The sequence below is a fragment of the Macaca fascicularis genome, chromosome 9 (assembly GCF_037993035.2).
Source record: "Macaca fascicularis isolate 582-1 chromosome 9, T2T-MFA8v1.1".
NCBI classification, from domain to species: domain Eukaryota; kingdom Metazoa; phylum Chordata; class Mammalia; order Primates; family Cercopithecidae; genus Macaca; species Macaca fascicularis.
In genome coordinates this window covers 18,569,945-18,591,105 of record NC_088383.1, presented here as the reverse complement: position 1 = coordinate 18,591,105, position 21,161 = coordinate 18,569,945, and the positions used below count along the sequence as shown (strand labels likewise).

Sequence of the window (21,161 nt, the reverse complement as noted above, 5' to 3'; positions counted from 1 at the left end):
GCAGATTTAAGATGGAGCTCCTCTCTGTAACATCCTCCCTATACCCGCCCCCAACCCATCATACCACTCTCAACCATTCAGTTTCTATGTGAAGTCGTAACTATTAAAAACAAGTCAGCTCATGCCTGGAAGTAAATTAAAATTAATCGATCAATCTTCAGACAGAAATATCCAAACTGTGCTTTCTTTTGCAATAGACCTTTCTAATTTCTGAAACAAAACACAAACTCTGCAGAACTTGAAGCTCTTAAGGCAAATGTGCAAAGGACGGATTTTTTTTTTTAAATGAATTCTATCAGCAGTCACTTCTCTGATCTAATGGTAAATTAAGAAAACTTCTCATTTTTGCTCATTCATCTTGTTGGAAGTACTCAGAGAATTCGATTCCACCACCTAGAGTGATATTTGTATATATCAGTGCTAAAGGATACCAACCCTTTTGATTAATCTAATTAGGTAAGCAAGACTTTCAGGGTGAATCACCTCCATAAAAATTAGAGTGGCACTGGTAAAAAAAAAAATTCAATAGGTACCAAAGAACTCTGTTCATAATACTTTCCATAACTAATGTTCATTAATTACCTTCTAGGTGACAAGTATTATGCAAGGCTTTAGGAATAAAGCAGTGAACAAGAGGAGACTGACCCTGCTTCATGAAGTTCATAGTCTAGCCTAGCGCCTTTTCCTAAAACTTAAGTGAATCCCTATGTAAGTTAAAACTGTGACATAAACATAGTTGTCCAAACTTTATATAAACTACAATATCAGGTTTAAAACCATCAATTTCAGAAAATGCTACTACCTTTTTTTTTTGAGACAGTCTCACTCTGTCTCCCAGGCTGGAACGCAGTGGTGCGATCTCAGTTCACTGCAACCTCCACTTCCCAGGTTCAAGCAATTCTCCCACCTCAGCCTCCCAAGTAGCTGAGATAACAGGCGGGCACTACCATACAAAGCTAATTTTTTTATTTTTAGTGGAGACAGGGTTTCACCATATTGGCCAGGCTGGTCTTGAACTCGTGACCTCAGGTGATCCACCCACCTTGGCCTCCCAAAGTGCTGGAATTACAGGTATAAGCCACCGCGCCCGGCCAGAAAATGCTATTGTCTTTAATTTGGCTTTTATGAATTTTCATAAACTAAAAGCTTTATCAGGCCATGTGTCTAAAACCAAGCCATGAAAAGGCACCATGAAAGAAAATCTTCGTGACTACCTAGTCAGTTAAGATTCCGTATCTGTCAGCTGTTCATATTTATAAATATGCACAAATGGGTATATCTTTCAACACAGAACAGTTTTTTCCATGTCAAAAGTCATAATTAAATGTTAGATTAAAAAATGAAGTAACTTTTTTTTTTTTTTTTTTTTGAGACGGAGTCTCGCTCTGTCGCCCAGACTGGAGTGCAGTGGCCGGATCTCAGCTCACTGCAAGCTCCGCCTCCCGGGTTTACGCCATTCTCCTGCCTCAGCCTCCCGAGCAGCTGGGACTACAGGCGCCCACCACCTCGCCCGGCTAGTTTTTTGGATTTTTTAGTAGAGACGGGGTTTCACCGTGTTAGCCAGGATGGTATCGATCTCCTGACCTCGTGATCCGCCCGTCTCGGCCTCCCAAAGTGCTGGGATTACAGGCTTGAGCCACCACGCCTGGCCAAAATGAAGTAACTCTTGTATCACATTTTGTCATTCCAGTTCTTAAGGATTGAGTGTCTCAAAGTATCAAAAGTGGAATTTATAATTTTGTCTATTAGAATTATTTTTTTCTAATGGTATATTTCATTGTTTTGTTAAGTTCAAAGTTCTGATTCAACACTTATGGAACCAACAGGCCTCAGGCAAATTATTTATTCCAAAGATAACTATGGTAATAATTCCTTTCCCACATGCTCTTCTACAATACAACCTTAGCATTTCCCATCAAGAGGTGACATCTAACAACCCTCCCCTTGAATCTGGACTGACTTCAGTGACTTGCTTGACCAATAAAACATAGTGGAAGTCGAGGTCAGGAGATCGAGACCATCCTGGCTAACACGGTGAAACCCCATCTCTACTAAAACTACAAAAAATTAGCCGGGCGTGGTGGCAGGCGCCTGCAGTCCCAACTACTCGGGAGACTGAGGCAGGAGAATGGAGTGAACCTGGGAGGTGGAGCTTGCAGTTAGCCAAGATCACGCCACTAGCAAGACTCCATCTCAAAAAAAAAAAAAGAATGTGTATACATATATATACATATATGTATGTGTGTATATATACACACGTGTGTGTGTGTGTGTGTGTGTATATATATATATAGTGGAAGTGACATTCTGAGACTCATAGTTTACAAGAAGCCATGTGGAGTACACTTGGGTCTCCTGGAGCACTGGCTCTTAGGATGCTCCCTCTGGGAACCCAGCCACCATTCTGTGAGAAACTCAAGCCACAAGCAGAGGCCTTGGATAAGAGTTTGAACTGACAGCCCAGGTGAGGTCCCAGGTAATGGCCAACCATCACTGCTCGCCATACTAAGCATCCATCCCAGTGAAGCCTTCAGATGACCCTAGTCCCAGGCACTATGTAACTACAACTTCATGAGACCCCACGCAGTAACTGCCCAGCTGTTAACCCACATAACTTTGAGATATAATAAACTGCTCTTTTAAGCTAAGTGTTAGGATGGTTACTACTAAGAGGTGTGTAGTAAGAGATAACTAGAACAGCCTCTAACAAAGAAAGCTGACGGCTGGTAGGTTTGAATAGTACTAAGTCATATTATTTAGAATTGTTTGGGTCTTCTTTTGATCTTTGTTTAAAACATGACTTAAGTATAATACATACTTAAATAAATTCACTTCAAGTTTATAAAACCCAAATTAGGTCAGGCTTACAAAATCCACCCATGAATCTCATCTCTGGATCACTTCTCAAAAGCACCCTGCTCTCTCGGACCTCCAGTCCCTCGCTAGGACTCTCCCGCCCTGCTGTTCTTAGTCAATGCTTACTCATCCTACAGATCAGAGCTTACACATCTCTTAAACTGAGGAACTTAGGCCCTTGACAGCTCCCCACATCAAGCTGTGCCTGGAATGTTAGGTATTCCACCTGCAAACTCAAATATTGAACTAAATGTGTCAGATAATAGTTGTAACACTAATAGTTAACACTTAGGGAGTGCCTGCTTTGTGTTAGATGCCGTGCTAAGAACCTTACAAGCAGACAATCCGACTCTTCACCACCAAGTGATAAAGCTTTGGCATTTAACACCTCTCTTTTGTTGGGCTGGTTTGTGGGGTTTTTCTCCTTAACTATTTATCTCCCTGTCATGAGGGCTGCTGAAGGCAGGGCCCAGGGTTACACAGCTTATCCTTGACATGCCACTCCTTAACCATGCCCTCTGGCACATAATAAACTCTCAATTGAAATTTGAGAAAATGAAAATAAGAATTATTTAGCAACTGCTGTTGCTCTCCCATGACTGAATTTACCGTCATTGTGAAAGGGGCCTAGAATTGTGCCTTCAACATGGCTGATGCTCAAAAAAAAGTCACTGAGCAAAACACAAAAAAATGCTACTTTTCACTACTGTACAACTAATATTTAGAATAACTCATCTTCCTTATAAAGCTCTGTTTATTACCAAGTTCTGCATATCTTCCAGTGAGTTCGCTAAGTGGAAAACGCACATCCTTTCATAAAATGTAGTTAATAAAACTATAATAAAACCATGATAAGGGGGGAAAACGCACAATAAATAGTGCTGGGAGAAACAGAGGATGTGAGAAAAAGAGACAGGTGGCAATAAACACAAATAAAATATTTTGCAAAAATACATGGTAAGAGAAAATCTGCACGTGCACTTAGAAGAGTCTACCAAAGGTTTTCATCACCTACCTGTTTAAGGGGTGGGCAAATCCTCATCTCTCTCAAAAAGCTTCTTAAAACCCCATTTTGGTATTTTAAAACTTTTTGTAAGACACATCCTCTCTTTTCCTTATCTTGAGATGGGGAAAGAAAAAGATAGGGGTCAGGGACAGGGACAAAGAACAGGGAAAGGAGAATTATCTCTCACCTTTCCCAGTTTTCCACCTAAAAATACCTACTTCTCTTATTATTTGATAAATGACCACAACACAAATCACACTGCTGTAAGATGTCACAGAAGAGCAACATTTCTGAAGGTCAGTTTCCAAAGTCAAGGTGTAAGGCCAAAACTGTAGTTAATCCATGTTCTTTGATTAGGGATTTACCTATTGGAGAATTCATGAACCGTCTCTCAAATGTGTCAATATAGCCAACTTTTCCTCAATTATTAAAGCAAAACTGTTACTTTGAGCAACAGCTGAAGAAGCTGGCTTGCATATAGGACTGTGTTAGATAAAATATGCATGCTCCGAGCAAGAATGGCCCTCAGCACAGCAAGGTATTGCCGCTATGAGAAAAGTGGGAATTGTAATTGTGAGATAGCGCATGTAAGCTCACTAAATGAATTGGCACGCACAAGTTTTTTGGGAAAAAAACCTGAGGAGGCTGGAAAAGAATACAGTTAAATTCAGTAGGTTAAACATGTAAATGATACAGCTCAATTCTACAGTCAGAGGATCAAGGAAAACTAAAAGCAATTTGCATTCCTGCAATTCTCTTTTCCAAAAAAAGTGAAATTTCAAATGTCTTTGAATGGCCCACAGTAAGTTTTCAACAATGTCACCATATTATTTATAAACATCTATCTACTTACAGGTATACTGTTGTACAGTTATGAGAGATCTATAGCTCAACGTTAAGCACAGTCACCAGTTAGTGAGATTACCTGAAAAGGTATTTCCATTACTACATAGGAGGAAGCCAAGAATATTTAAAGCTATTATTGGAAAAAGGAGTCAAGATTTGTGACATCCTATGCTGTATAAAACTTTTGAAAAGTCTCTTATTTCAAATAGCTCTATATTTCGGTTTAAAATTACTTTTTAGTATCATAAAAACCATATGCTGAGCAGTGACAGGAAGATTTTATACTCTTAAGGAAATTATTGTCATTGAAAAGACAGTAAATTTAAATAATTCCTGTATATATTACTAAATTAATCAATGATTTTTAGACCAATCAACTTTTCAAAATGAGGATATCACCTCTTCATTATCCCTCTCTCAGGGCATAACAAAATAACAGGGTATTTGCCTAAAAGTATTGCAAATGTAAAAGAAAAGTGATCAAAACAAAAATTATCAATAGCAAAAATAATAAACAACATAGCTAACAAATATGTTTGCAGGGTTAACCTCTAATAACCTATGAAGTCGGACTAAAAAAGTACAAGAACACTAGTGAAAGACTATCTGGCATGTTGCATCCCTGATCCCTACTAGTTGCTACTGATCAACATCAGTAGTAACCCCCCTGTCATGGGACACCTGAAACCATCCCTAATGGAGCAATACCACCCAGGTTGAAAACCATCACTAAACAAAAGAAGCATTATGATACAGTAGAAAAAGGATTTGAAGCTTTGACAGACCTCATCTGTAAAAGAGGAGATGTCTAATACCTCCTTATCAGAATGTTAATACAAAACTCCTAGACTCATGCCAGGGATTGAAAGACTCTCAACAATGTTAGTTCTTCAAAGCACAAAAATGTCTCATTCTTTCTTTACTTTTACAACTGTAGCTTTCAAAGTTATTTTAGAGTGATTTAAACTTTACATCCTCATCTAAAATGCTATGAAAAAAGCTTTACTGTGGTTGACCATTCAAGGACATATGTATTTCTATACTGGAGGAAGGAGGAGTATGTGTATGCATAGCTTTTATAGGTCTTAGTAAACCAGGACCTAGCGGGCACGTAGGAGCTAAAAGACATGGGAACTGAAATCTTTGCTGAATGAACTAAATATTTTTAGAAATTAACAGATAATATAAACGCTCCTTGAACATTAAGCCTTATTTAGATGCCTTTCATAAGTGTCAAGGCATGTCACAGACGTAAGAGAATTCTAATATAAAAATACAAAAGAAATCACAACAGAATGCCGGGCGCGGTGGCTCACGCCTGTAATCCCAGCACTTTGGGAGGTCGAGGCGGGCGGATCACAAGGTCAGGAGATCGAGACCATCCTGGCTAACACTGTGAAACCCCGTCTCTACTAAAAATGCAAAAAATTAGCCGGGCGAGGCGGCGGGCGCCTGTAGTCCCAGCTACTCGGGAGGCTGAGGCAGGAGAATGGCGTGAACCCGGGAGGCGGAGCTTGCAGTGAGCCGAGATCGCGCCACTGCACTCCAGCCTGGGCGACTAAGCGAGACTCTGTCTCAAAAAAAAAAAAAAAAAAAGAAATCACAACAGAAATAATGCAATCCTTATATATGAACACATTCAAAATGCAAATTTGATTTGTAACACACATTACGTAAAACATAATCCACACAACATATAAAAAGGGGCAAAATATAGAGTACAAATATCAAATTCTTCCCTTAATGTTAAGCTTATTAAGTAGGCATTTCTTATGAGATAATGGAACATGAATATAGATAAATATACACAGGGATGTTATTTGACTATTTAACAAACAGGTTCATGTGAGTCCCAAAGGACTTCATTAGAAAAGAGGTAAACTAAACTTCTATATATCGAACTAAAATATTGAGGATTAAATTCAGTATAATATTTTCAGTTTCCCAGACCATATAACACTAAGGTATATTTCAAACAAAACACAATGTAACATAATGTACGGGGGAGAGAGGAATCACCAAAAACTTTAATATAAGATTGGTATGTCTTGATTCGTAATTTTAACCTTCAAATATAACTGCTCATACAAGCACTTAAGCACACAGCACAATGAAGGTAGAAAAAAACATAAAATGGGAAGTAAAGAACTCTGACTTCTAATTTTGCCTCTGCGCACTCCTTTTAGACAAGTCACATTAAAATCTCAGCGCTTTAGTTTTCTCATCTGCAAAACAAGCTCAACAGTCATTAGAACTCTACAGGTCTCATTCTGTAAAATATATGGTGTTTTTAAGACTTAGTAAAATAATAAAGTAAAATCATTGTCTAGGCAAGTAAAGATAGAAAAATCAGCTCGCATTGGATCCCATTCCCTACTGCCTAGTCAACAACTTGTTATCCTGATTCTCTCCTGAATCATCATCTCAATTTCCTCCTCACAGTGCATCATTCTCTTCCAGATACACGGATGCTACAATCTCGTCTACCCTTTAAGAAGGGAAATTCCCCGCTGCGTGCGGTGGCTCACGCCTGTAATCCCAGCACTTTGGGAGGCCGAGGCGGGCGGATCATGAGGTCAGGAGATCGAGACCATCCTGGCTAACACTGTGAAACCCCGTCTCCACTAAAAATACAAAAAAAACAAAAGAATTAGCCGGGCGTCGGGGCGGGCGCCTGTAGTCCCAGGTACTCGGGAGGCTGAGAAAGTAGAACGGCGTGAACCTGGGAGGCGGAGCTTGCAGTGAGCTGAGATCCTGCCACTGCGCTCCAGCCCGTGCAACAGAGCCAGATTCCGTCACAAAACAAAAACAAAACAAAAAAAAAGAACGGAAATTCCCAATCAGTGAAAGAAAAACCCCACTGAAATAGCAGCAAAAAGGACAAAATACCTCATAAGAAACATTACAAAAAATGTACAAGACTTTTAAGAGGAAAACTTAAAAACACTACTAAAGGTTATAAACAAAAAGAGATGCTATGTTCTTGGATAGGAAGATTTAATATCACAAAGACATAAATTTGTTAATTTGAAACTAGGCCAATTTAAAAAGAAAGTTTTCTTTTTAAACCAGTCAACCCAATTTGAAAGTTTATCTAAGGAGTGTAGGAAGGGGAAAGAATATCTAAAAAAACACTTCAGGAAAAAAAAACCCTCAAGACCATGTCCCACCAAATGTCAAAACATATTAATAATTAAAACCATGTAGTAGCAGAATGTGTTTAAACACATACCAATAGGTCAAAAGAGAAAAACAGACTTAAATACATATGCAAATATAATATATAAAAGAAGTATTTCAAATCAGAAGAAAAAAAAGATGGACTATTCAGTAAATGGTGTTGGGATATCTGGTAGCCATATAAAAAAGAATAAAGTTAGAACCATACTTCATACTGCCTAACAGGATAAATTCCAAATAGATCAAAGACTTGAATGTAAAAACTAAAACCATACTGAGACTCTGGGGACAGTCTAGTGGCTTCTAACAAAGATAAACAGTCTTACCATATGATCCAGCAATCACGTTCTCACATATTTACCCAACTGAACTGAAAACTATGTCAACACAAAAGCCTGCAAATTAATGTTTATAGCAGCTTTACTAAAAGTCACCAAAAACTGGGAGCCATCAAGATGTCCTTCAGTAGATTAATAAATAAACTGTAGAACATCCATATAATTAAAGAGTATTCAGCAATAAGAAGAAATGAACTATTGAGCCACGAAAAGGCACATAGGAACCTTAAATGCATATTGGTAAGGGAAAGATGCCATTCTGAAAAGGCTATATAGTCTATGATCCCAATTATACAACATTTGGAAAAGATAAAGTTGTAAACAGTAAAAAGATCAGCGGCTGTTTACAGTCCAAAAAGAGAAAGGAAAGGAATGAACAGATAGAGCATAGGTCATTTTAAGGTGATAAAACTATTCTGCATGATACTGTAATGATAGACACGTGTCATTTTAGTTAATAGTAATGTATCAATATTGGTTCATATCTTGTAACAAATGTATACACGAATGAAAAATGTGAATAGCCAGGCGCGGTGGCTCAAGCCTGTAATCCCAGCACTTTGGGAGGCTGAGACGGGCGGATCACGAGGTCAGGAGATCGAGACCATCCTGGCTAACATGGTGAAACCCCGTCTCTACTAAAAAAAATACAAAAAACTAGCCTGGCGAGGTGACGGGCGCCTGTAGTCCCAGCTACTCGGGAGGCTGAGGCAGGAGAATGGCGTGAACCCGGGAGGCGGAGCTTGCAGTGAGCTGAGATCCGGCCACTGCACTCCAGCCCAGGCAACAGAGAGAGACTCCGTCTCAAAAAAAAAAAAAAAGAAAAAAAGAAAAAAAGAAAAATGTGAATAATGGGGGAAACTGTGCCTGGGTTGACCTCTGTACTATCTGTTCAATATGCATTATGCTAAGCAATGTGCATTCGTTTTCCTTGCCTCTTCCAAACCACTCTCCCTCTTTCCTAAAAGTGCCCAGCTCTAATCATGTCAGTCCCCTCATGTTGCAGTTAAATTTAAAAATCTCAAATGCCCCTTCACCTGTCAATTATTTTAGCTGCTGGATCACTGCCTCTCTCTCCAACATCACTCCTGGCCTAGTTCTTAGAGCTTTTAATAACAGTGTAAGTGATGCTTCCAACACCTTGGTTTTTCAACTTCTATCACATCTTATTAACTCCGATGGACCTTGGAGTCATTAGACCTTGTCATTACCAGTAATTGAAAACTCTCTATAGTATTAATTTAAAGCATCCTACATTCCAACCATCATCTTCCATTTTTCTAACTCACTCTGAAACCCAATTCTGTGCTCATTCACGGCAACTGATTTCTGTTCCATCTACTCTGTAACTTTCAAGTTCTTAAAAGGCATCAAGTTTTCTCTACCTTGCAGCATTCAGCATTCACCTACAGGCTACTCTTCTTTCTGGGTTGCAGTGCTTTGAACTCTTTGTCTCTTCTCAACATTAAAATCATAGCATAAATGTAATCCCTTCATACCAGTCTACCCTTTTGTTTTCCATTAAAGGACTCTGGTTACTAACTTCTTAGTTATTGACCATCATCTGTTTATCTGTTTATTTCACATCTTCCACCATTAGAATATCAGCACCATTGATGGCAAAGGCTATGCCTGCTTTATTCACCACTGTATAGCCAAAGCATGATACTTGGTATTCAGTGTTTGACAAATAAAAGAAAAAATGACTAATGCAAAGAAAAGGAAATGAATTAAAGAATTTCTGCCATGTTACAAAACTGAACGAAACATGGAAATCGAGATCATGTTTTAAAAAAAAATTCTGTGGGCTGGAAGAGGTGGTTCACGCCTGTAATCCCAGGACTTTGGGAGGCCGAGGTGGGCAGATCACAAGGTCAGGTGTTCAAGACCAGCCTGGCCAATACGTTGAAACCCCATGTCTACTAAAAATACAAAATAGCCAGGCATCGTGGCGTGCACCTGTAATCCCAGCTACTCAGGAGGCTCAAGCAGAAGAATCGCTTGAACTCGGGAGGCAGAAGTTGCAGTGAGCTGAGATCGTGCCATTGCACTCCAGCCTAGGCAAGAAGAGTGAAACTCTTATCTCAAAAAAATAAAAAAATTATTTAATTCTGCTGGAACCCTTCCCCTATTTTAAGTTATACAAAAGAATCCTAAATATGAATTAGATTTCTCACTTGAAAGCTGGGAGAATCTACAGTACCTAGAACTGCTGTGATGATCACACAAAATGTTCATAGGGCATTTTAACAGAGTCTGGCAAATAATAAGTAGTCAATAAGTGGTGACTATTCTTAAAAGAGCATTTAAAAGACTTTGAAGACAAAGTCCTGTAAAATGAGGATATGATTATAGGAAGAAAAAAAGACTTGAAAGAGTTCTGTTTCTCTACTGATGCTGCCCTTTCAACTCTAGGATATTCGGGTCAGAGATTATTTTTCCCTTACAAAAATCAGGAAATATTCTTTCACCTTCCTACTAAAGGTCAGAAATAGTCACAATCCAGTCCAGGACAAAATAATACAAAGCCAAGGAAAACCATTTTTAACAAACTCCTTCCCAAAGGCTTACATTTGTATTTTTCACAAAATACCAGTAATGACTATCATATGATCTTTCTCATTCTGTTAGAATAAATTTAGTACCAAAATATACCCATTAGTCAGGTAAAGAAAAAGTTACATGATGTTTTCCACCTTCAATCAACTATATCTTTGGCTAAAGCTAAGAAAAGACAATTAACATATAAAATAATAGAAAAATTAATCTAGAGGTCAATTACAGAACTTTAATTTTAACTTGTTATTGCAGATAATCAGTATCTATCCTCACATCTATGTTTACATATCATAATATAAACAAATCAGTCAACACTAACACAGAAAAATTACTTATGTGAAAACATGTTAAAGAAAACTGCTGCCGGGCGCGGTGGCTCAAGCCTGTAATCCCAGCACTTTGGGAGGCCGAGACGGGCGGATCACGAGGTCAGGAGATCGAGACCATCCTGGCTAACACAATGAAACCCCGTCTCCACTAAAAATACAAAAAAAATTAGCCGGGCGTGATGGCGGCGCCTGTAGTCCCAGCTACTCGGGAGGCTGAGGCAGGAGAATGGCGGGAACCCGGGAGGCGGAGCTTGCAGCGAGCCGAGATCGCGCCACTGCACTCCAGCCTGGGCGACAGAGCGAGACTCCGTCTCAAAAAAAAAAAAAAAAAAAAAAGAAAACTGCTATTATCATTGTGAAAGTTCTCTTGATTTCTAAACAAATGAAGGCTGTTCAGCCCATCATATGACCTAATTGGCTGGGCATTCTTCACTAGTTACTCATACACTGGAAATTGCACACTAAAAATCATGTGAATATCTTGAGAGGTCAGAAAAAAATTTTAGAATGTTTGTTAAAGTTTTAGGTTTGGCATAATCAAGTACTTCAAGCTTAAAAAAAAACAAAACAAAACTACAACCTAAATGAAGTAAACAGGGATTACATCTAGTAGGTTTTCTGAAATTGAGATAATTACTAAAAATTATTAATTTTTATTCAGTAATTATGTGTATGTATTAGATATTCTACATGCCACTAACCAAAAATTAATGTTAAACTACAAAATAATTTCTAAATTTGTCCAATACTAATAGACTTAAAAAAAATACATTTCTAAGACTGACAGGATACAATAAGTAGTCAATAAGTGATGATAAGTAATAAATGCAGAAGAGTATATACAATATGCTTATTACATGTAAATGGGGGAAAATGTATTCACATTTGTGTAAAAGAATAATGGAAAGATACAAAATATACAGAAGTGGTAGCCTATAGAAGATAAGAGCAGCAAAACAGGGAGAGGAATTAGACCTGTCACAATGTCCACCTTTTTAAACTGTTTTAATATTTGAGCCATGTGAATATATACCTATTTTTAAAAGAAGTAAATACTTTAAGGCCGGGCGCGGTGGCTCAAGCCTGTAATCCCAGCACTTTGGGAGGCTGAGACGGGCGGATCACAAGGTCAGGAGATCGAGACCATCCTGCCTAACACGGTGAAACCCCGTCTCTACTAAAAAAAATACAAAAAACTAGCCAGGCGAGGTGGCGGGCGCCTGTAGTCCCAGCTACTCGGGAGGCTGAGGCAGGAGAATGGCGTGAACCCAGGAGGCGGAGCTTGCAGTGAGCTGAGATCCGGCCACTGCACTCCAGCCTGGGCGACAGAGCCAGACTCCGTCTCAAAAAAAAAAAAAAAAAAGAAGTAAATACTTTATATAAGCATGTGTATCTCTTTAAATCAACAAACATAAATACATACACATATGTATATGTGTAGTTTAAAGAACAGAAAATGGGTTTGTCTGGCTTTCTTTTTAAGAGAAGGAATTAAGAAAAAATTTTCACAACACCACTGAGAGCCATGTTTCCAGGTCACAGTTGTGACTAAAGGAAACTTCACAATAATAGCTCTTTTCTCCCCCTTTAAAACCTAAGAATATTTTTCAAACTACCATAATTCTAAGACAGATGACTTTTTAAAAAGAAGCCAAAAGAGAAAAAAAAAGGTTAAATATGAACTATTTCATTTTATTTATCCTCTAAATAATTCTACATATATTACTAGCTACAAATCATTTTGATTTAAAAAATACATTATTACTGAAAGTGAAATCCTCCTCCTAAAGTCCTTCTACCATCTCTGAATTTGTCCTCTTAAAAAGATCGCTGCACTTTATAAAGTTTCAGGCTAGCACCAAATGGAAATAATAATTATTTTTCTAAACCTAGATTGTTGCCTGATACACAATTCAATTCCGAACTGCATTCCAATCTACAACATCCCTCTACTTCAAAAGACTCTATATGAATTTGTCTCTGGAAAACTCATGTCCCCTTTCCCGTCTCATCCCACTTACACATCTTAGTCTTCTCTAAAGCACATCATGTATTTAGAATATCTCAATGGCAGCTTACAATACTGTTCAACATTCTTATGCTACCATCAGCAACCCATATCCAATCACAGGTTCCTACAAAACATAAACCAGATTTCTATAAGTTGTCCATATATACTAATTATAAAATGATTTAAAATATTAAGGACAAATTACAAATGTTTCAGAGGAGCTGGAGGAAAGGGGAATGAGTTAGTGTTTAATGGGCACAGGGTTTCAGTTTGGGATGATGGATAAGTTCTGGAGACAGACAGTGGGCATGTGAGTGTACTTAATGCTACTAAAGTGAACACTTTAAAATAGTTAATTTTATTTTATATATATTTTTTACCACAAAAACAAAAACAAATGACATATTAGGAAGGATACAATAAGTATCCCACAGTTTAGTGCTCACCTGAAAGAAACCTAACAATTTGCTATTACTAAGTTGACCTGTGAATATATAACCCAATTCTGTAAATGTTTATGCATTAGGCATGTAGACACAGTGCCTAGGACTCACAGTAATTTTAGAAGTACATGAAAATGTTTTAATTTCTTTTAAAATAAGGAAAAAGTGAACTTTTGCTTCAAAGAAAATGTTTTAATATATAATACTAACAAATTTTTCCTTAAAACAATGTAAAACAGTTTTAATTTTTTTAATAGAAAGAGGGGCCCAAGAAGTCAAAAGTGCCTATGGCCCATGAATGTCCTAATATGACCCTTATGTTTACCATTTCCTAATACAAGATTATCAAGGGAGAACAAGAAACAGAAAACACAACTGGAGATGTATGTTAAACAGTATTATTGAAAGAAACTACATACAGGAGCAATTACTGAAGGCCTGACACTTTTTAAAACCTCAGTAATACTAGAATAGTATCTCAATTATTGCTTAATCCTTTTCAAACAACTCTTTATTAACAAGAGCTATATAACAAGATATCCCATTTATGCACACAATAAATGTTTGAAGATTAACTTAATGGGGATTTAAAAGAACCAGAGAGCAATAACTATTAAAGGAGTCAAAACTAAGTGAGTAAGTGGGAAGAAAAAATGAGGGAAGGAAGAAGGAAGGAAAGGAAGAAGAAAAGGAGAAAACACTGACTAAAAGAACAAAGAGAGCCACCTTCATTACCGAATTCACTGAAGTTGAAAATATTTCTGAAGTAAATTAATAGACTTAGTATAACGTCAATTAAAATCCCCAACTGACAATTCAAATATTAAGGAATATACTGAGAGAAAGTACGCAGTTTAAAAATAAATTTGAAAAACAAACAAAAAAAAAGAGCATGTATCTAAACTTATTGATACTGGATAAAAACAAAAAGGCAAAAAATATTTTTAAAGCTATAAATTAGCAAATTTCAAATATGAAAGGAAATAAAATAGGGAAAAGAATAACTAATAAACATTTCTGGCATAATAATGTGAACATGAAGAAAAACAAATTGATCTCTACAGCTTTGTGCTACATCATACAGAATTTCAGATGCATTACAAATTGATTTTTTAACTGGAAAAACACGGAATCTTTAGAGTTGTAAAAGGGGGTTTGCCTTTTGACAAACAACTTCAAGCAATTGACCCAATTATTACAGAAAGCGTCTACAAAATGAAAAACACCAAAGTAAAGATAAAAAGGAAACCAACAGAGTGAAGAGCGAGAGGAGGGACTTTGCAGTTATAAAGACAGACAACATTTTTATCTCCAAAATACACACGAAGTGGTCTAGCTTGGTATCCAGTCTTCAACAGAAACTGTCACAAAATATGACTTCAATCAAAAGCAGGCAGAGTTGCACTCATTCAGCCATGTGCCAGATACTGTTATAAACACTTGATAAAACTAATCTCACAGTCACAACAACTCCCCTATGAAGATGATACTATTATTATTATCAGGTGGCAAACTGGAAAAGAAAGGCCCAGAAAGATAAGTTACTTACCCAGCATGACACAGCTAAACAGCTAGAGCCAGGATTTGAACCCAGGCAATCTCTCTCCAGAGTACATGATCTCCACCACTAAGCTACTGGCTTCTTTCCCATGTGCAACAAAAGTTCGTGGACCATTCACTCTACATATCTACTAGGTGTATATCTAAGAAACTTAAGTTCATTAGATATAAGTTACTAAAATGCAGGAAAAAACACAAATAAGAATAGTTTTGATAGAGTGCTTTCAGGATTCGGAGGATCACATCATTGTCAGTAAAGGGGATAAGGAAAGGCTTTGTGGAAGAAGTGATTATCGACATTGGGTCTGAAAGGATATGAGACACAGAGACGGGAAATTAAAGAGGAAAACATTCCATCCTCAAGAAACAAAAGGACCAAAAGCATCAAACTAAGGTAGAAAAAAAGCACTGGAACTCAAATAGTTGAGCTGAAATGAATGTTATACAGGAGGGAAAAAAATGAAAATGAATGATTCAGAAGACTAAGGAGTTTAAACTGAACTCAGTATGGAAGGTAGGGGAGTAACATGAACACAGTTGTTATATGGCAACTGGATATAAGAATTAGAAAAGAGATGGAAATGGAAAGAAATGCCAGTGGGTTAATTCCCTAGCCTAGGCAAGGTAAGTAATGTCCAAAGTAAAGTAGGGCAAATAAAAATGGAGAAAAGGGAACACGATATGTAACACACAGTAGTTAAAAATTTTCAATTAATGAACCAGACCAGAATATACTACAATGTAAATACAACAAAGGGGATGAATGGGACCACATTTGGGAGATTCTTTGGGAACCTCATAGTGGGAGGACATTAGGGGCCAAAAAAAGCTAGAGTGGACAGTAGACAGCCCCTGAAGAAAACTGCCTCCGCACCATTTCGCTATGCTCAAAAACTTGATTAAGGAAGATTTTAAAACGTCAACATTTTGAGAGAGATTATGAAGGTAGATGGATAGAATTAAGTAATAAATGTGGAGATGACTCAAGTTTTCAGTGCAATGAAAGAATCATCTTGTCATTAATAGAAATGGAAAAACTGAAGGAAAGTAGGTTTAAAGCAAAAAGAGACAGGAGTTCTGGTTTTTAGATGGTGAGATGATGGCTTACATAGAACGATATCCAGAAATAATGCAGTGTCCACAAGGCAAGTGCTTGAGTAAGAAGAGCTGAAAATACAGATGCCATCTACACAAAGACAGCTGGAAGTTGTGAGACCAAAAGAAAAAAATCTTAGAAATAAAAAATGAATCAGGCAAAGTTTTAGGAACATCTGTACCTAGGGGTGAAGGAAGAAGAGGCAAAGAAGACACTAGCAAAGGCTTAATATTACCACTGCAGATATCAGGTATATAATGCAGCAGTGAGTGCTTCCTAATCTTTTTCACATGAAAGCGCACAAATAAGACAACACAATTTGTGTGGCACAAAGCAGTAAATGAAACTGCTAAAGGCTAAATGCAGTTAGCCCAGGAGCTGAAGAAATCACCCATATCCACACCAAGTAATCCAATTATTGTACTGTTTGGAAAGCTCTGTAATATACGCCAAAAAGTTTAAGATTCTATTCCCCTAATCTTTCAACAGAAAGAAAAAATTTCTTTTCATTTCCACCTAACTGATTCATTAGTTGGAATGTTGCAAATCTGACAAAGGAGAAAAGAACTCAGAAATAACCATGAAACTTTGTAACTGAGAAATCACTAATAACTCTAAAATCAGTGGAAAAAATGAGACTGCAAAAGGAAATATGAAGGAGGGTGATTGAAGTATCAACTTTTTACCAGTCATGTTACCCTAACTGGTTAAAAGGTATATAACCTAAATGGGATGATTCTTCAAATCTTTGTAATAAAAATACTCTCTTTTTAAACGAAATTTAATGGTAATATACTTTACTTCCTGATCCTTCTTTTTTAAGAGACGGGGGTCTCACTATGTTGCCCAGACTGGAGTACACTGGCTGTTCATGCATGTAATCATCACACACAGCAGCCTCCAACTGCTGGGCTCAAGCGATCCTCCCACCTCATCCTACCAAGGCGCTGGGCCTACAGGTGAAAGCCACTGCACCTGGCCCTTCGTGTTTTTTAAAAAGGAAGAATAAAAATCCTTTGAAACGCTAAATACTCACCCAGTGCGAGACTGACCAACTTTATCACAGATATCCAAAATGAGGCCCCAGTCCTCAGCAGTATTCATCTCGCTGGTTGCTTTCTCTGTAGATTGTAAAGGGGATTGCAGAAACATTATTTTTAAAATCTTTAAAATATATATAATCACATTTAAATCACAAAACTATAGTATAATCAAGTCTTAACAACAAATCAGAATAGTTGCCAGCATTCTAGTTATTTTCATGGCCATCTTGAAAAGATGTACCCTCATTATCTCTTGCAATTATTTTCCCTATTCACAATGCAGTTGCTTCTTTACTTAGTATAAAATATAAGGCATTGATTTTTTTTTATAAAAAAATTATATATAGGTCTACCACCATCTGCAAATCGAAAGACTAAAATAAGAAATATTATTTCATTAACGAAAGCTTATTCTTGCTAGTAAATCTTTATAAAAATGTTTCAGGTAGCCGGGCGTGGTGGCTCACGCCTGTAATCCCAGCACTTTGGGAGGCCACGGCGAGTGGATCACCTGAGATCAGGAGTTCGAGACCAGCCTAATCAACATGGAGAAACCTCGTCTCTACTAAAAATACTAAATTAGCCAGCTATGGTGGCGCATGCCTGTAATCCCAGCTACTCAGGAGGCTGAGACAGGAGAATCGCCTGAACCCAGGAGGCGGAGGTTGTGGTGAGCCGAGATCGTGCCATTACACTCCAGCCTGGGCAACAGAGCAAGACTTCGTCTCAAAAAAAAAAAAAGTTTCAGGTAATTAAGTTAATTATTTAGCTAGTTTTGTTGATGTATTTCTTTGATAATATGGAGAGGGGACTGAAGGAAAGAAAACCAAGTTTTGACTGAATGTATTTCCTTAAATAAAAACTTATTTAAGTGTTCAGAGAAAATAATTGCTTGTTGTTTATCCTAAGAAATTATTCTTCACCGGCCGGGCGCGGTGGCTCACGTCTGTAATCCCAGCACTTTGGGAGGCCGAGGCGGGTGGATCACTAGGTCAGGAGATCGAGACCATCCTGGCTAACACGGTGAAACCCCGTCTCTACTAAAAATACAAAAAAATTAGCCGGGCGTGGTGGCGGGTGCTTGTAGTCCCAACTGCTGGGGAGGCTGAGGCAGGAGAATGGCATGAACCTGGGAGGCAGAGCTTGCAGTGAGCTGAGATCGCACCACTGCACTCCAGCCCGGGCGACAGAGCGAGACCCTGTCTCAAAAAAAAAACAAAAAAAAGAAATTATTCTTCAAAAGTGAAGAGGAAATAAACACTTTCTCAAACAAAAATTGAGGGAATCTACTGCAAGTACACCTGCCTTGCAAGCAATGTTAGAAGAACTTCTTCACAAAGAAGAAAAATGATTTAAGTCAGAAACTTGGATCTACATAAAGAAAAAAACAGCATTAGAGGCTGGGCAGGGTGGCTCATGCTTGTAATCCCAGCATTTTGGGAGGCCAAGGTGGGAGGATCACTTGAGGATGGGAATTGGAGACCAGTCTGGGCAGCAGAGCAGGACCTCATCTTTAAAAAAATAATTAGCTGGCCCTGGTGGCATGCACCTGTATTCCCAGCTACTGAGGAGGCTGAAGTGGGAGATTACTTGCGCCCAGGAGGTTGAGCCTGAAGTTACCTATGATTGTACCACTGCACTCCAGCTAGGCGACAGAGCAAGATCCTATCTCTTTTAAAAAAAAAAAAAAAAAAAAAAAAAAAAGAGGAAGAGAATAGAGATGGAATACCTGAAGGTAAAAATAATAACTTTTATTTTTATTTTTCTTCTTACTCTAACAGAAAATAGTTTATTCAAAATAACAGCAACAAGGTATTCATTACCTATGATTTTACATATATTCTGATATTCTTATGTATGCTTCCATGTAAGTAGAATGAATGAATGCTTACTTCATTCATTCTACTTACATGGAAGGAAGTAGAATGGGAGGAATTCATAATACTTTTATTATTATAAGGTACTTGCATTATGCATGAAGTAGTACAGTGTTATCTGAAAGCAGACTTAGATTAGTTGTGAATGTATATTGAAAACTCCTGGGCAATTACTTAAAAAAAAAAAAAGTTTTTAAAAAAAGTCCCAGCTACTCAGGAGGCTGAGGCAGGAGAATGGCGTGAAACCGGGAGGCGGAGCTTGCAGTGAGCCAAGATTGCGCCACTGCACTCCAGCCTGGGCACCAGAGCGAGACTCCGTCTCAGAAGAAAAAAAAAAAAAAGTATAACTGATATGCTAAGGAGATAAAATGGAATCATGTAAACTGCTTAATTAAAATCACAAAAGCCAAAAGTCAAAAAAAGAGTGAAATAGAAAATGGGAACAAAGAACATGGGCTATGAATAGAAAACAGTAACAAATATGGTAGATATTAACACAAGTATATTAACAGTCACTTTACATGTCAATGGTCTACATACTATACCAATTAAAAGACAGAAATTGTCAGAGTGAATCAAAAAACAACACACAACTATATGTTGTGTATTAGAAACTGACTTTAGACATAAAAACACCCAGAGATTAAAAGTAAAAGGATGAGGACAGGCACAGCGGCTTTCGCCTGTAATCCCAACAATTTGGGAGGCTGACGTGGACAGATCACTTGAGCCCGGGGTCCAAGACCAGTCTGGGCAACATGACAAAACCTCTTCTCTACAAAATACAAAAATTAGCTGAGCATACTCAGGAGGCTGAGATGGGAGGATCACTCAAACCCGGGAGGTGGAGGTTGCAGTGAGCCAAGATTGCACCACTGCACTCCAGTCTGGGTGACAGAGTGAGACCCTGTCTGGGGGAAAAAAAAAAAAAAAAATGTAAAAAGATGGAGAAAGATACATTACGCTAAAACTAGTAAAAAGAAAAAGCTGTATTATTTTCAGACAAATTAGACTTCAGAGCAATTAAAGTTATCAGAGATAAAGAGGAACACTACATAGGGTTCAATTCTCCAGAAAAACAAAACAGTCTTTAACGAGTATGTGCCTATCAAAAGAATGCCAAAATACATGCAGCAAAAATTGATAGAACTGCAAGGAGAAATAGAGAAGCCATTATTCCACATGGACACTTCAACGTTCCTCCATCAGAAAAGAATCAGAAAAGAACAGGTCAGGCTGGGCACGGTGGCTCATGCCTGTAATCCCAGCACTTTCGGAAGCCAAGGCGGGCGGATCATGAGGTCAGGAATTCAAGACCAGCCTGGCCAATATGGTGAAACCTCGTCTCTACTAAAAATACAAAAATTAGCCAGGTGTGGTGGCAAGGCTGAGGCAGAAGAATTGCTTGAACCCGAGAGGAGGAGGTTGCAGCGAGCCGAGAACGTGCCACTGCACTCCAGCCTAGGCGTCAGAGTGAGACTCAGTCTCAAAAAAAAAAAAAAAGAAATGGACAGGTCAGGTAGGTAGAAAATCAGAAAGGACACAGTTGAACTCAACAACACCATTAACCAATTGTATATCATTGACAATTGACATCTATGGACTACTTCATCCAAAAACAACAGAATACACATTATTCTCAAGCTCACACGCAGCATTCACCAAGACAGACCACCTTCTGGGCCATAAAACAACCCAAGACAAAAATCTAAAACAAATAGAAATCACATAGTGATTACAATGGAATAAACTAGAAATCAATAACAGAAAGATAGCTGGAAAACACCAAAGTATATGGAGATTAACACACTTCTAAACGAGAGTCAAAAAAAAAAACTTAAAAGAAATTTTAAAATATTTTGAACTAAACGAAAATACAACTTCTCAAAATTTGTGGGATGCAACAAAAGCAGTGGTTAGAGGGAAATTTATAGCAGGGAATACATATTTTTAAAAAGAATCAAGATCTAAAATAATCTAAGCTTCTACCTTAGGAAACTAGAAGAGCAAATTAAAT

General features: G+C 37.9%; 1 protein-coding gene across 4 annotated transcripts in view; it reads right to left on the bottom strand.

Moving 5' to 3' along the window:
• STAM (signal transducing adaptor molecule) overlaps positions 1–21,161 on the bottom strand; it is a 74,147-nt gene that overhangs the window by 38,383 nt on the left and 14,603 nt on the right. For 2 of the 4 annotated variants that reach the window (XM_045399647.2, XM_005564739.4), the window contains exon 2: positions 17,261–17,345. The exons of 1 other annotated variant lie outside the window; for it this stretch is intronic. Coding sequence is in view for 1 of the 3 variants with exons in the window: in XM_005564739.4 (XP_005564796.3) it covers positions 17,261–17,345 (85 nt within the window). In the remaining 2 variants the exon portion in view is untranslated. Of the gene's footprint in view, positions 1–3,871; positions 3,976–17,260; positions 17,346–21,161 lie in introns of all 4 variants that reach the window. One more of the 4 variants, XM_065520386.1, reaches the window with a different exon arrangement.